The sequence below is a fragment of the Ambystoma mexicanum genome, chromosome 8 (genome assembly GCF_040938575.1).
Source record: "Ambystoma mexicanum isolate Mex_15411 chromosome 8, UKY_AmexF1_1, whole genome shotgun sequence".
Lineage (NCBI taxonomy): Eukaryota > Metazoa > Chordata > Amphibia > Caudata > Ambystomatidae > Ambystoma > Ambystoma mexicanum.
Genome location: NC_090929.1, coordinates 35,399,418 through 35,413,381, shown reverse-complemented (window position 1 = coordinate 35,413,381; position 13,964 = coordinate 35,399,418). Strand labels below are relative to the sequence as shown.

General features: G+C 49.6%; 1 protein-coding gene across 2 annotated transcripts in view; it reads right to left on the bottom strand.

Annotated features, from left to right (window-relative positions):
* Positions 1-693: 693 nt before the first annotated feature.
* Positions 694-13,964, bottom strand: part of PTPA (protein phosphatase 2 phosphatase activator) — a 698,483-nt gene continuing 685,212 nt past the window's right edge. For both annotated transcript variants that reach the window (XM_069609220.1, XM_069609221.1), the window contains exon 10: positions 694-1,192. In XM_069609220.1, the coding sequence (XP_069465321.1) occupies positions 1,067-1,192 (126 nt within the window). In that variant the 3' untranslated portion in view covers positions 694-1,066. The remainder of the gene's footprint in view (positions 1,193-13,964) is intronic.

Sequence of the window (13,964 nt, the reverse complement as noted above, 5' to 3'; positions counted from 1 at the left end):
TAATTCTCACATAGAAAAATGAGGACTCGTGCAGTAAAAATCTGAAGACTGCCACCAGCGGTGGGGCTTAGGAGGATGAGTGTCATTGGCTGGCAGCAGTATAGCCCAAAAGACAGTGATTGGTTACAGCGGAGACTACCAGTTTTCAGCCTAAAGCGAAACATTTTTACCGAGGATTCCCAGCCTGACGGCAGGGAATATTCACAAGCAGACCCCATGGTGGAGAAGTTTCAATTAATGGCGCTGCCTTATTATCAAAGTCGCTGGAGGTAGGCAAGTATTATGCAGTCCCTACCCTTTTTTAAAGCAATTAGGTGACCTTTAGCATAGACAACTGCCCCAGCTGTAGGCCAGTAGTTGTGAGGATACTCCTAAAAGGTTCAGTCTTGAGACTGAGCCAGTAGACTGAAAACTCTGTCTTACTACTAATGGACCGCAGGATGCTGCCAAGGTACATGAAGTCAACTGCAAGCTCATTTCTCACAGAAACCTGCCCAAGGCTTCTGCTCAACATAAAAGGTTCTCAACAGGAGGTCTCTACCTTGAAGAAAACATCAGACTATTGCAGGTGTAAAAATGGATCACAATATTGCGTGAATAACACAAGAAAACAAACTCTCCCTCGACCAACAAGGATGTACTAGGGCTGGTGCCTCATGTTTACAACTTTAATAAGACACATCACTCCACCCATCACAAATTCCAATTTAATACGCCATACAGTTCCAAAGCTTAAGCAGGCCCCAGCTGCATAATTTACCTTGGTGGGGCATGGAATTGGGGAGTGGGAAAGTTGTCAAACTAATGGAATTTGAAGAATAAAACAACACTAACTCAGTATGTGGTATTCCCACAGATTCCCACAATTAAGTAGGCAATGAAATGGTGCTCTTGCAGGTGAAAATGTGGGAATACTGAAGCATCTGTACACACAAGGCTTCAAAGGGAGGCCTGGGACTGCCTCAGCTGATCTTGAGGACCCTTTATGCACAGTCACTCCCTCTGCGCCACCTACACCCTCAGGGTCACGGTTTCAGATGTTTGCCAGGACCGTGCCAGGGCAGTGTTATTGTAGAGAGGTGGTTAGGTGCTCAGATCGCCTCCTCTGTTCCTCTGGCACCAGGTGCGTGGGCTGGATGGGAAGCAGGCTGCCAAACTTAAAATGCTGAATCACTGGAAACTTCTCCAGGCACTGTGAAGAGAAAGAAAGCCATCGGTAAACCAGGATCTAGGTACACACATCTAAGCCACCAAAGCGCAACATTTGTCACAAGTGGACAAAGAAACCCATTCCATCATTTAACTTTCAAAGCAGTATCCCATAAGCACAGTGTGAGGGTGGAAAGGGAGGTTCAATGACACCCTCATTGCTGGTAGTAGGACTCTGACCCTCAGATGCAATAATCCAACTTCAAACCCAGAAAAATATGAGCACATTACATTGGGAGACTTGGTGAAACTGTGCACGCACTATAAATCAGTAGTGTAATAGCAACCGATGATGTTGTAAATTAATGAATGATCGTAGCTTCGGGATCCATGAACGCTGTAGATGGACAACGTAACATGTGTCATTAGCATGGAAAATGTAGACTATGCGCTTCCAGCAAAGTAACGCTCCAAGTATTAGGGACCACTCAAAAGGACAAAACATGTTTACAAGACTAATAAGGGGACATTCTGCTTTTTGAACTCTAGGCGGGGCTCGGGCCAAGAGGGTGGCTCTAGTTTTGAGCCACACCCTGCCTGTGTGGTACTGCCAGAAAAAGGGGGGACGGTCCTTCCCTGGCTGAAGGGGGGAGCTACACATAATAAACTCCATTTCTCCAGTACGTTAATTCTAACCTTTCACAAACACCTCAGATACACAGAAAAAAACAAGACCAAGCAACATTCAAAACAAACATGCATTATCCAGTGAAACATATAATTGCTAATAAAAACAGACAAATAATGTATCCTACAATTGACAAAAATGACTTACACAGAGGTATATATCCATACAAAGAAAAATGAGAATAATCCCTTGAGGTCTGACGGCAAATTATGTTTCAAAAACATTGCTCAACATGTTTCAGTCTGTTTAGGTAGTGTGGAATCTTCCTCACGGGAAGGAAACTGTTGAAACAGTAGTGCATGGTGTGTAAGAAATAGCAAAACCTACACAATTAACAGATCAAAGGAATTTAGTTAGTCTCCAAATACTGTGAGTGCCAATTTAAGGGGGGAGCAGTCTGCCTACTTCTTTGGTCCTCCGTGGCTGATGTCAGGGTGGTGGTGCGAGGTGGTGTGGAGGCGAGGTTAGATGCAGCAAGTAACAGGAGTGCTGGCAATTCCACCAATCCCCCTCTCCCCTGCCATAATGTAAAAAACAGGGCGAATCAGGTTCCGACAAAACTCCCTGCCCCTCGAAAAAAACACATTCCCACCTGCTCTCCTGCTTTGGCAGCACCCTAAGTGTGATTACAGCCACTGCCCCCAGCTGCTTGTTTTGGAGAGAAGGCAGAATGCCAGGCAGAGGGGTGTTTAAAGGATTCCAGCTCTAGCTCTCCCTTTGACGGCAGAGAGTTGGGATAGCAGACACCAAGAAGGGTCTTGCATTGGGTTTTCAGGAGGCAGGAAGCCAGGGCAGGGGTCTTGTGTGGGGTTTACAGGAGGCAATAAGCCAGGGTAGGGGTCTTGCATTCGGTTTTCTGGAGGCAGGAAGCCAGGGCAGAGGTCTTGAATTGGGTTTTCAGGAGGCAGGAAGCCAGGGCAGGGGTCTTGTATGGGGTTTTCAGGAGGCAATAAGCCAAGGTAAGGGTCTTGTATGGGGTTTTCAGGAGGCAGGAAGCTAGAACAGGGGTCTTGCGTTGGGTTTTCAGGAGGCAGGGCGCCAGGGCAGGGGTCTTGTATGGGGTTTTCAGGAGGCAGGAAGCCAGGGCAGGGGTCTTGCATGGGGTTTTCAGGAGGCAGGAAGCCAGGGCAGGGGTCTTGTATGGGGTTTTCAGGAGGCAGGAAGACAGGGCAGGGGTCTTGCATGGGGTTTTCAGGAGGCAGGAAGCCAGGGCAGGGGTCTTGTACTGTGAGACGGGAGGCAGGATAACAGGCATGGGGATAGCGAGGAGTGCTGTACAGAATGGTCGTGTGGCAAAGGATTGCCCTGAATACAGGATGCCAGGTAGGGGTCATGTGCTGTCAGGGAGGTGGGGCAGCAGAGCCCTAGGCAGAGGTCCCCTGTTGTCAGCTAATGGTCTTGGGTTGGCATGGGCACATATGCTCATAAGGTGAGCTGCCTTAACAGCCAGAATGTTTGTGAACAATCCTGAGGCATTGGAGAGGCAGAGGACAGGACTGTAAACTGCTTTTGTGCCCCCTCAACCATACATCTCAGAAACGTCTATGTTTCGGAAGGACTGATATGCAAATGGATATTTCCCATCTGTGAAAGGTACAGTGAGCAAAAAGCGTGTGCTGCAAACTCATCTCAGAGCAGGTCATCATGCCATGTTCTTTCTGGAGAGGAGCGCCTGCTACCGTTTTTGAAATATTTGCAAGGAACTTGGGGTTGGTCAACCTGAGTTACCTGGGGACAACCAGATGTGGACTCCCTGCTCACTGTGCTCAGAGAGGCACAGCTTCACCTCACTGATGAGGCCCAACAAGGCTCAAACACACGTATAGGGTTGCTGTTGGTACTCTTGTTCAGAAGAGAATTGCCATAGCATTTCGGTGCTGGACTGCCCATGGGGGCGGGACAAAGACTGATATGCAAATGGACATTTCCCATCTGTGAAAGGTACAGTGAGCAAAAAGCGTGTGCTGCAAACTCATCTCAGAGCAGGTCATCATGCCATGTTCTTTCTGGAGAGGAGCGCCTGCTACCTTTTTTGAAATATTTGATGTGTTTCGGAGGATTTGAGGATGAAAATAGGCAGAGGGTGGGAGACTAAACAGTGCGAGATTCGATTACATGCTCTCAGCAGTTATAAGTCCAGGATGAGTCACAGAGCACCCCCTTTTAGATAAAACAGCGCCATCTACCCGCCAGTAGCCACCTCTATGGTAGCCGTGCTCAGAAGCTGCAACTATCTCCTTTAGCGGTAGGATGTGCAGAAAGCGGCATCCCTCACTTTCGCCGCATTACATTTGACACATTTTTTACCACTTTGTTTTTACCTCAAACATGTAGATGGTAGGTTGGGGTAAGGTATATAGAAGAGGGGTTGGAGGGCAAAAGGAGTACGAGTGCCCTGGGAGCCTCTCCCCCGCATTTTGTGGGAAAGAAAGTGCAAAGAAATTCAGATGAAGTGTATTTCGGCAACACATAGTTGAGGATCATTCTTAGATAGAGAAGGAAGGGTGTCCGGCACTAACAGTAGGAAAGTGAGGCAGTAACCACACAAAACTACCAGAGATTGGCAGCTAGATCAATGATATCAGTGTCCTGGACAGCTCCTGCTCTTCCAGGGGCTCATAGCCAAACAGGAATCCCCATCTAACAGTCCTCTGAAAATGAGTGAGGGATTGGCTCCAGCAAGTGAAGCCATTCCTCAGGCCCAATGGTTCCATAGTAGATGCCCAGCATCTCGGACCAATTCCAGACCCCAGACCGAGCTCTTGGTGTGCAGTGGTGGGAATCGGGTAGGAAATGGGCCAGAACAAGACAGAGCTGCGCTCCAGCAAAGTGTCTTGTTGGGAGCACTGTTCCATTCCACGGGACAATCACCCTGGGCCGGGATAGCCCAGCAGTCCCCAGAAACTGCTACTGTGCTGGGGGTTTAGGAGGCTCAAGCACAAGCACCCTGGGCCGGGCTACCCAAGCACAAGCACCCTGGGCCGGGCTAGCCCAGCAGTCCCCAGAATCTGCTACTGTGCTGGGGCTTAGGAGGCTCAAGCACAAGCACCCTGGGCCGGGCTAGGCCAACAGTGCCCAGAATCTGCTACTGTGCTGGGGCTTAGGAGGCCCAAGCACAAGCACCATGGGCCGGGCTAGGCCAACAGTGCCCAGAATCTGCTACTGTGCTGGGGCTTAGGAGGCCCAAGCACAAGCACCCTGGGCCGGGCTAGCCCAGCAGTGCCAGAATCTGCTACTGTGCTGGGGCTTAGGAGGCCCAAGCACAAGCACCCTGGGCCAGGCTAGCCCAGCAGTGCCAGAATCTGCTACTGTGCTGGGGCTTAGGAGGCCCAAGCACAAGCACCCTGGGCCGGGATAGCCCAGCAGTCCCCAGAATCTGCTACTGTGCTGGGGCTTAGGAGGCCCAAGCACAAGCACCCTGGGCCGGGATAGCCCAGCAGTGCTCAGAATCACAGAATCTGCTACTGTGGTGGGGCCTAGGAGGCCCAAGCACAAGCAGCCTTTCAGGAGACTCGCCCAAGCCAGACTGAAAGCTTAATGGATGCGCCAGGCGCTGAAACTGCCAAAGCCCCACATCCGGTGTACAAGCTAGGCATATATGGATTTTGATTTACAGACCTTTTTCTGTTGGGGTACGTTTTGCAACAAATGAAAAGAGCAGAGAGCCCAGCAAAGGGTTTCTTGCTGTATCACTATCACAGACATACACCATTATATTCAGGAATGGCTCTCTGAAGAGGTGATGCTGCTCGATCTCGAGTGCAGATATTTTTAAATGTCCAGCGCGCTCGTGATTCACCAAGACTAGTCCACATATTCAACTTTGCGTTTCTTTCAATCTGCATTAACTCCTCCTTCCTGTTCCTAGTATTTCAGGCTTTATGGGAGTTGGAGTCCATAGAATTTCTAGGATCTCTAAAGTGATGCTGTTTAGAGCTTTTACTTAGAAACAGGTGATGCTAGGTGTGTGTTATGTGTGTGAGGTATGAACGATATTTTGTCGAGAGTGATTTGCAGGAAGGGGTTTCTGGGTTTTACAACGGGAGGTATTTGTATGGTGACAACAAGCCATCAAGAATTTAGGAATTATGAGGTGTTCTTCTCTAGATAGGGAAGAATACTGTGTCTCTCCTGATGGAGTGGTTGACCTCTTTCCTTACTAACCGCCCCACCCAGTTACAACTAGGCCCTTCCTCCTCCACCACCACCTGACTCTCTACCTGCAGCGGCCCCGGGGCTCTATCCTATCGCTATGGCTCTTCCTCCCCCCATTTCCAGTGTTATGCTGATGACACGCAGCTTTCCTTTAAACTTCCCTCTACTACCTCCTCTTCCTCCTCTCTCATCCCCGATTGGCTGACAGCCATCCAGGCACGGTGTGCAGCCAACTATCTCTGTCTTAATGCCAGTAAAACAGAGATCTTTCTCCTTGTGACACCTGTGCCCCGTTTCCCTGCTACCCTATGGCCGTCGTCCTTGGGCCCTATACGCTCACCATCCCTCGAGGCCAAAAACCTTGGGGTCATCCTCGACTCTGCTCTCTCCTTCACCCCTCACATCCTTGACCTTGCCAAGAAGGCCCATTTCTAGCTCCACCTCTATAGAGGTACCCTTTTCCTAACCTTTCCCCAGAAGCTCAATGTCTACAGAGCTCTGGTCCTCTCTAGGCTGGACTACTGCAACAGCCTCTACCTCAAACTCCCACTCTTCTCCCTACGCCCCCTTCAGCTAATCCTGAATAGGGGTGCAAGACTTATCATTGGCCTCAAGCCCAGGGACCGTATCTCTCTAGCCCTAAAATCTCTCCACTGGCTCACGGTGGCGGCGAGGATCAAATTCAAGACCCTCTGCATCATTCACAAAACGTTCTGAGGCCTGGGACCACGCTATCTCCAACTTTCCCTGCCTAAATACCTCCCTGCTTGAGCCCTCCGCTCCTCTAACTCCAACTCCCTGCTTATCAAATGCTTCTCCAAGGAGTGAGTGGGGGAAGGTCTCTCTCTTCGGCAGGTTATTCTCTATAACAGCCTCCCTGCCCCTCTTTGACTTGAGCCGGAGCTCCGTAAATTCCGTAAACTTCTCAAAACTGTGCTTTTCTCTACTTTCCCTTTTTCCCTTCCCTGCTAATCACCCAACTGCTGCTGAGACTGGAGGCCTGGTCCTTCATGGACCCCACAGGTTACCAGGCCCTCCCCCATTCAGCACTGCCCTTGCAGGGCCCCTGCCTGACCGCTCTGCGTCCTAACCTGGGGATTCCTCCACGCGAGCACTCAGCCAGTGGCCTCCTCCCCTAGCCTCCCATTGGCACTTCCCTCACCTCTCTCCCACCCGCACCCTCCCTTCGCAATCCTCTGCAAGCTCTTCACTGAACTTGCAAATCCTAATGCCACAAGGTCTAGTAGGACCATGATTGCATATTACTGTTTTGCCACTGTGATTTATTCCCCTGTTCCCTCCCCACTTGGGCAAACACCATTTTATTGTATAGGCGCCTTACAAATGCTCAATAAATAAATAAAACAGAGCACTGGCAGTTCAAAGCATTGCCCCATTGGCAGCTGGACTCAGGAGGGTGGAGTTTTACGTATACCCCTACATCGACGATTGGTTTCTCTGGAACTCGCAGCGAAGGGCATCTCAGGGAGGCGGTAAGTGACCGCTGCAGTTACTTGCAAAACTAGGATTAACGCTAACCAATGAGAATGAACCTTTCAACCAGGGAATTACATACTTTCTGGGAGCAAAACTGACTACCAACAGGAATCTGCCAGTACCGTTTAAGATGGGGGTTAGAATGCTGTTGGGGCTGTTCACCTGGGTGTGTTCCAAGGTAAGGATTTACCCAAGATGTTGCTAGGTCTCGTGTCATGGTGTATTCTAATAACTGAGTAGGGCCGGTGGAAAATGGGAGGACTACAGGAGGAGTTAGACCTGCAATTGCCAAAAGTATCTGAAGAATAGGAAGACCTTTTCCAAAAACAAGGAAACATGAAAGCATCTTTGTCAGGGTGGATGAAAAGAAGGTACTTTGATTGATATTTTATTTCTATCGCGCTCATACACAAGTGTTTCAGAGCACGACAAGGGAAGGGAACAGGGGAGAAACAAAAACAACAATCTTACTAGGCCCAGTGACATTGAGAACGCGCAAGTGCATAGTAGAGGGGGAGGGGGAGAAGTGCACTGAAGTGGGAACAAAAGGAGAGTGCGGTGCAAGGAGGAAAAAACAAATAATAAATTAATAAATAAAAAGGCAAACAGAGTGAGTGCAGTCAGCAAGTGGCAAGTGCCGGGTTTATGGCAGCAGGATGGGTAGGTCTGATAAGTGCAGGAAGAAAAAAAAAAAGGGGGGCTGTATGGGTACAGGTCCAGACCACAGTGTAAGGGGTGGCCCGGAGGCAGTGCTTGGGGGTGGCAAGAGGAGCAGGTACCTGGGCCCGGAGGAAAGAGGGGGGCAGGTGCATGGTGCCAAGGGAGAGTAGAATCAGCAGGGGAGAGTGGGGCAAATGCAGAAGCAAAGAGGAAGGTCTTGAGGTGCTTTTGGAACCGGAGATGGTTCTCAAGTTTCAGAGTGGCAGGGAGGCCCCAACCGAAGACAGAGATCTATCCCCAGCTCGTTTCTTTGAGAAACGACTGAACCTGAGGGAGTTAGAGGTAGAGGAGTGAAGTGCTCGAGATGGGAGGTATTTGCGGAGGGATAGCTGAAGGTATATTGGACCCAGACCCCAGAAAGCCTTGTGGACAATGCAGAGGGTTTTGAATGTAATCCTTGCATCCACTGGGAGCCAGTGGAGAGAGTTCAGAGCTGGAGAGATACGATCCCAGGGGTTGAGGCCAAGGACAAGTCTTGCAGTCCTGTTCTGGATTAGTTGCAAAGGGCGGAGAGTAGAGGCAGGTAGATTAAGAAAGAGGCTGTTCCAATAGTCCAACCTAGAGAGAACCAGAGCTTGGGAGACAGTCAGCTTATGGGGGAATGAGAGGAGGTGCAGTAGGAGGTTTGACTTTTTTGATTCATCAACGATGTGGGCAAAGGAGAAGAGTGTGGTGGCACCAAGGTTCTTAGCCTCGCAGGCGGGGGCAGGAGGAGGGCCAAAGGAGGCCCGCCAGAGAGTGAGGAGAAAGGATGGTGAATCTGTGCCGATGAGGAGGATCTCTGTCTTGCTGGCATTCAGACAAAGATCATTGGTAGCACACCAATCTTGAATCACAGTTAGGCAATCAGTGATGAGAGAGGTGGAGGAGGTGGCCGAGGGCAGCCTGAAAATGAGTTGAGTGTTGTCCGCGTAGCACTGGAAGTTTGAGCAGGAAAAGGCAATACAGCGGGCGAGAGTTGCAAGGTATTGGTTGAAAAGCCACGCCAAGAGGTTAGACCCCCCTGGGGAACACCACAGGTGGAGAGGAAGATAGATAGGACCCGTTTGGAAGAGCAGAAATTGCCATTTCCTTAGGAAGGAAGGAAGGAAGGAAGGAAGGAAGGAAGGAAGGAAGGAAGGAAGGAAGGAAGGAAGGAAGGAAGGAAGGAAGGAAGGAAGGAAGGAAGGAAGGAAGGAAGGAAGGAAGGAAGGAAGGAAGGAAGGAAGGAAGGAAGGAAGGAAGGAAGGAAGGAAGGAAGGAAGGAAGGAAGGAAGGAAGGAAGGAAGGAAGGAAGGAAGGAAGGAAGGAAGGACCAGTTCGCTCAGTTTATCTGAAGAGCCACAACAGCACGGGCTGCTTCTGGGAGGCTAACACACCCTGGTAGGTTGCAGTGGCTTTCTCTAGCAGTGCGCAGGGAAGCCGGAAGTAGAGATCTATGTAACAAGATGCAAAGAGAAGTGCAAAACGTTTGCGACACAATTCCCACAGGAGGTTTCAGTGGAGATCTATTCCACTGATCCCGGGCTCTCTTGTGAGCGCCCCGAGGCCTGCGGGAGCGTTGGCGCTATATAAATATTCTATAGAATAGAAAACTGAGTTGCAATACAATGGGCTTGCAGGTTAAGTATGCTTCCCACCCCCTCCCTCCAGGTGTACAAAGGCAATGTTGCAAGCTACTAGCAAGGAATAAAACGCCCCTCTCCCTCTACATTCTTCGCAAACACAAAGCGCAGCATTTCTTCTAACGACTTGCAGGACTGCAGGCTGGAGTGGGAAGCATGCGCGAGGAAAGTCCTGGGGGGGGGGGCATCTGTGCGCCACGGTCAGGATGCTTCCCCTACCCTGTAGAGCAAGGCCTAGATGGTTACACTCCCGACACACAGCATTCCTATAGCCCAACTCTGGATGGACAGGACAACAAACACCCATTGGTTGATAAGGAGAAAAGCACAAAATAACAGGTACATTAACCAACACAGGCTGCGAGTGTTGCCGGGACAACCAAATATCCTCATCACAATTCCTTCCTTGTATTCCCTAAAGCATTGTTTTGACCACAGGGGGGTACTAAAGCACCACCAGCGGTGCCAAAACCAAACCTGGTACGAGCAGGACATTTCGGCGCAGGACCATTTGGCGTGGAAGTTTTGCCAGATTTTTTATTAGCAGTGCACTTTTAATAAAATCAACAACAAAAATATACAAATAGGACCATGGCGACTGCTGGCCTGGTGATGCAAGAGTTAACCGCAGGGCCCGGCGTTCTTCATGACCCACGTTAATAAGTAATGCTGCATATGAAAGTTATAAGACCTCGAGAGCCCAGTGGTTAGCTCCTCGGCCTCGCATCCCTGCAGGCCAGGGTTCCAGACAGTATCAAGATTTCTTTTTTATTTTTATTGTGCTGTCGTGCCAAAATATGCTGGCGCCAAAAGATCCCAGCGCCGGAGCGGTTGCGCCGAAATGTGGTGTACTGAAAATGTTAGCACTGTGTCCATGCTGGCCTTAGAGGAGGCTTTCTATTCCGTTATTGAGAGGTCACTTTCTAAATCGCTGCTCCGGCTTTTGCTCATTGCATACATTTTCAAAGGGCTATTTTGAAAAGGATTAAAAAAGCCATAGGGTATACTCATCAAAAGGAACTCCACTGATGTGGCGACTGTGGAAGGTGCGCCACCCCAGTGCTACAAAGGTTCATGAGCCTCCCTCCGAAGGGCTGCAAACCCAAGATGACAGGATGGGTGGGCAAACGGGCCATATGCCCTAAGCCCACCCTGATGTGCGATGACATGGCTAGGTGAGTAATGGCTACAACTGCTCCTCGGCCCCACACTACAACACAACCAGCAGTGATCCCAATGAAAGGTCAAACAGGAAACGCTTGACGATTGGTAGGCCTCCTTTGCTCCTTGGCGTAGCACAGCAAAGGGCAGCTTAAATTAGGGAGAGAAGCAACACAAAGGATAACGGAGCTGTGCTACCAAAATAAAAACACTTAACTGAGGCTGGACATTTAATTGAAGTAACAAAAATGCACACAACTAATAAAAACACTACTGGCCCATCCCTGTAAGGGAATGAGAAAGCACTTTAAAATAATGGGGCGGGGAACCCAGGCAACGATTTCAGCAGCACAATATCAAAGCTTCCGAATATGTCTTTCAAAAAAGTATAGAAGCGGCAGATCATGTATTAGGGCCTTGGCGGCAAAGGACGGCAGGGCCGCTTCAAATCCATGTATTCTGGCCGTCTTTCTGTTCCCTGGAAAGGCGACTAATTCTCAGGTGGCTCAAATGGGAGGGTTCTAGGGTGGCACAACATGGTTTTTGTGGGTTGTTAGCCCGGACCACTTAATATACACCAGGCCCGGTCATGTGCGAGTCACTGATCACCATGCCGGTCCATAGACTGACCAAACCACTTAATATGCACCAGGCCCGGTCATGCGCGAGTCACTGATCACCATGCCGGTCCAAAGACTGACCAAACCACTTAATATGCACCAGGCCCGGTCATGCGCGAGTCACTGATCACCATGCCGGTCCATAGACTGACCAAACCACTTAATATGCACCAGGCCCGGTCATGCGCGAGTCACTGATCACCATGCCGGTCCATAGACTGACCAAACCACTTAATATGCACCAGGCCCGGTCATGCGCGAGTCACTGATCACCATGCCGGTCCAAAGACTGACCAAACCACTTAATATGCACCAGGCCCGGTCATGCGCGAGTCACTGATCACCATGCCGGTCCAAAGACTGACCAAACCACTTAATATGCACCAGGCCCGGTCATGCGCGAGTCACTGATCACCATGCCGGTCCAAAGACTGACCAAACCACTTAATATGCACCAGGCCCGGTCATGCGCGAGTCACTGATCACCATGCCGGTCCAAAGACTGACCAAACCACTTAATATGCACCAGGCCCGGTCATGCGCGAGTCACTGATCACCATGCCGGTCCATAGAATGACCAAACCACTTAATATACACCAGGCCCGGTCATGCGCGAGTCACTGATCACCATGCCGGTCCATAGAATGACCAAACCACTTAATATACACCAGGCCCGGTCATGCGCGAGTCACTGATCACCATGCCGGTCCATAGAATGACCAAACCACTTAATATACACCAGGCCCGGTCATGCGCGAGTCACTGATCACCATGCCGGTCCATAGAATGACCATAACTGTGTAATTCCAGGAGGCACCATGTCAAAACTAGATATGGCTTATATTTTGTGTTTATCAAATGCCACCAGACTGCTGGGGTACACATTATCAAAGTTTGGTAAAAAGCCATCTCTGTCTGTTTGAACTCTGTGTTCAGGAATGGAGGTGACGTTTGAACCTGCCCTGATGCCACTTCAGAGCAGCAGCTGGCGATGTCGGACTGTCCCAGCAAGGTACATGGTTCCATTATGCTTTTAGGCATGGAACATTATAAAAGCAGGATCCGATTAGCAGACCTCCCTTTCAAAAGCTGAATTGCCTGCATCATTGTGTAAGTAAAAGCCTGCTCAGGCTATCCCGCCCTAAATGAACAGTGTTTACAATGCTCCTGGATTTCGGAACACAGCCAAGTGGCATAAACTTAGCAGGATGCCCAGTTCGTTTACAATGGTACATGACACTATAGATTCACACACCTTCAGGCTGGGATACTAGGTAAAACGTCAAGTCCTGACGAAAATGAGGAGGTGCTTCTGAAAGTATAAGAAACAGGAGGAGATACTGGCCAAGGACTTGGAACAGACACCAAAGAAGCAACAGCCCTAAAGCCGCCATTCACGAGATACCGGGGAGCAGACCTAGGGCAGCAAAAGGAGCAATACACAAGATACCAGGGAGCAGAACTAGGGCAGCAAAAGAAGCAATACACAAGATACCAGGGAGCAGAACTAGGGCAGCAAAAGGAGCAATACACAAGATTCCATGGGGGTGGGGGGCAGAACCAAGGCAGCAAAAGAAGCAACACAAAAAATACCGGGGAGCATAACTAGGGCAGCAAAAGTTGCAATACACAATATACCGGGGAGCAGAACTAGGGCAGCAAAAGGAGCAATACACAAGATACCATTGGGGGGAGCAGAACTAGGGCAGCAAAAGAAGCAATACACAAGATACCATTGGGGGGGGCAGAACCAAGGCAGCAAAAGAAGCAACACACAATATACTGGGAAGCAGAACCAGGGCAGCAAAAAAAAACACAAAAAATACCGGGGAGCATAACTAGGGCAGCAAAAGGTGCAATACACAATATACCGGGGAGCAGAACTAGGGAAGCAAAAGGAGCAATACACAAGATACCAGGGAGCAGAACCAGGGCAGCAAAAGTAGTAACAAAAAATATGCCGGGGAGCAAAACCAGGGCAGCAAAAGAAGCAATACACCTGGGAGCATAACTAGGCCAGCAAAAGAAGCAATACACAATACACCTGGGGGCATGAGTAGGGCAGCACAATAAGCAATACAAAATAGACCTGGCAGCAAAAGCAGCAATTCACAATATACCAAGAAAGCTGAACTAGGGCATCAAAAGGAGCAATACACAGTATACCAGGGAGCAGAACTAGGGCAGCAAAAGGAGCAATACACAAGATACCAGGGAGCAGAACTAGGGCAGCAAAAGGAGCAATACACAATATACCAAGAAAGCAAAACTAGGGCAGCAAAAGAAGCAATACACTGGGGAGCATAACTAGGGCAGCAAAAGGAACAATACATAATATACCAGGAAGCATAACTAGGGCACCAAAAAGAG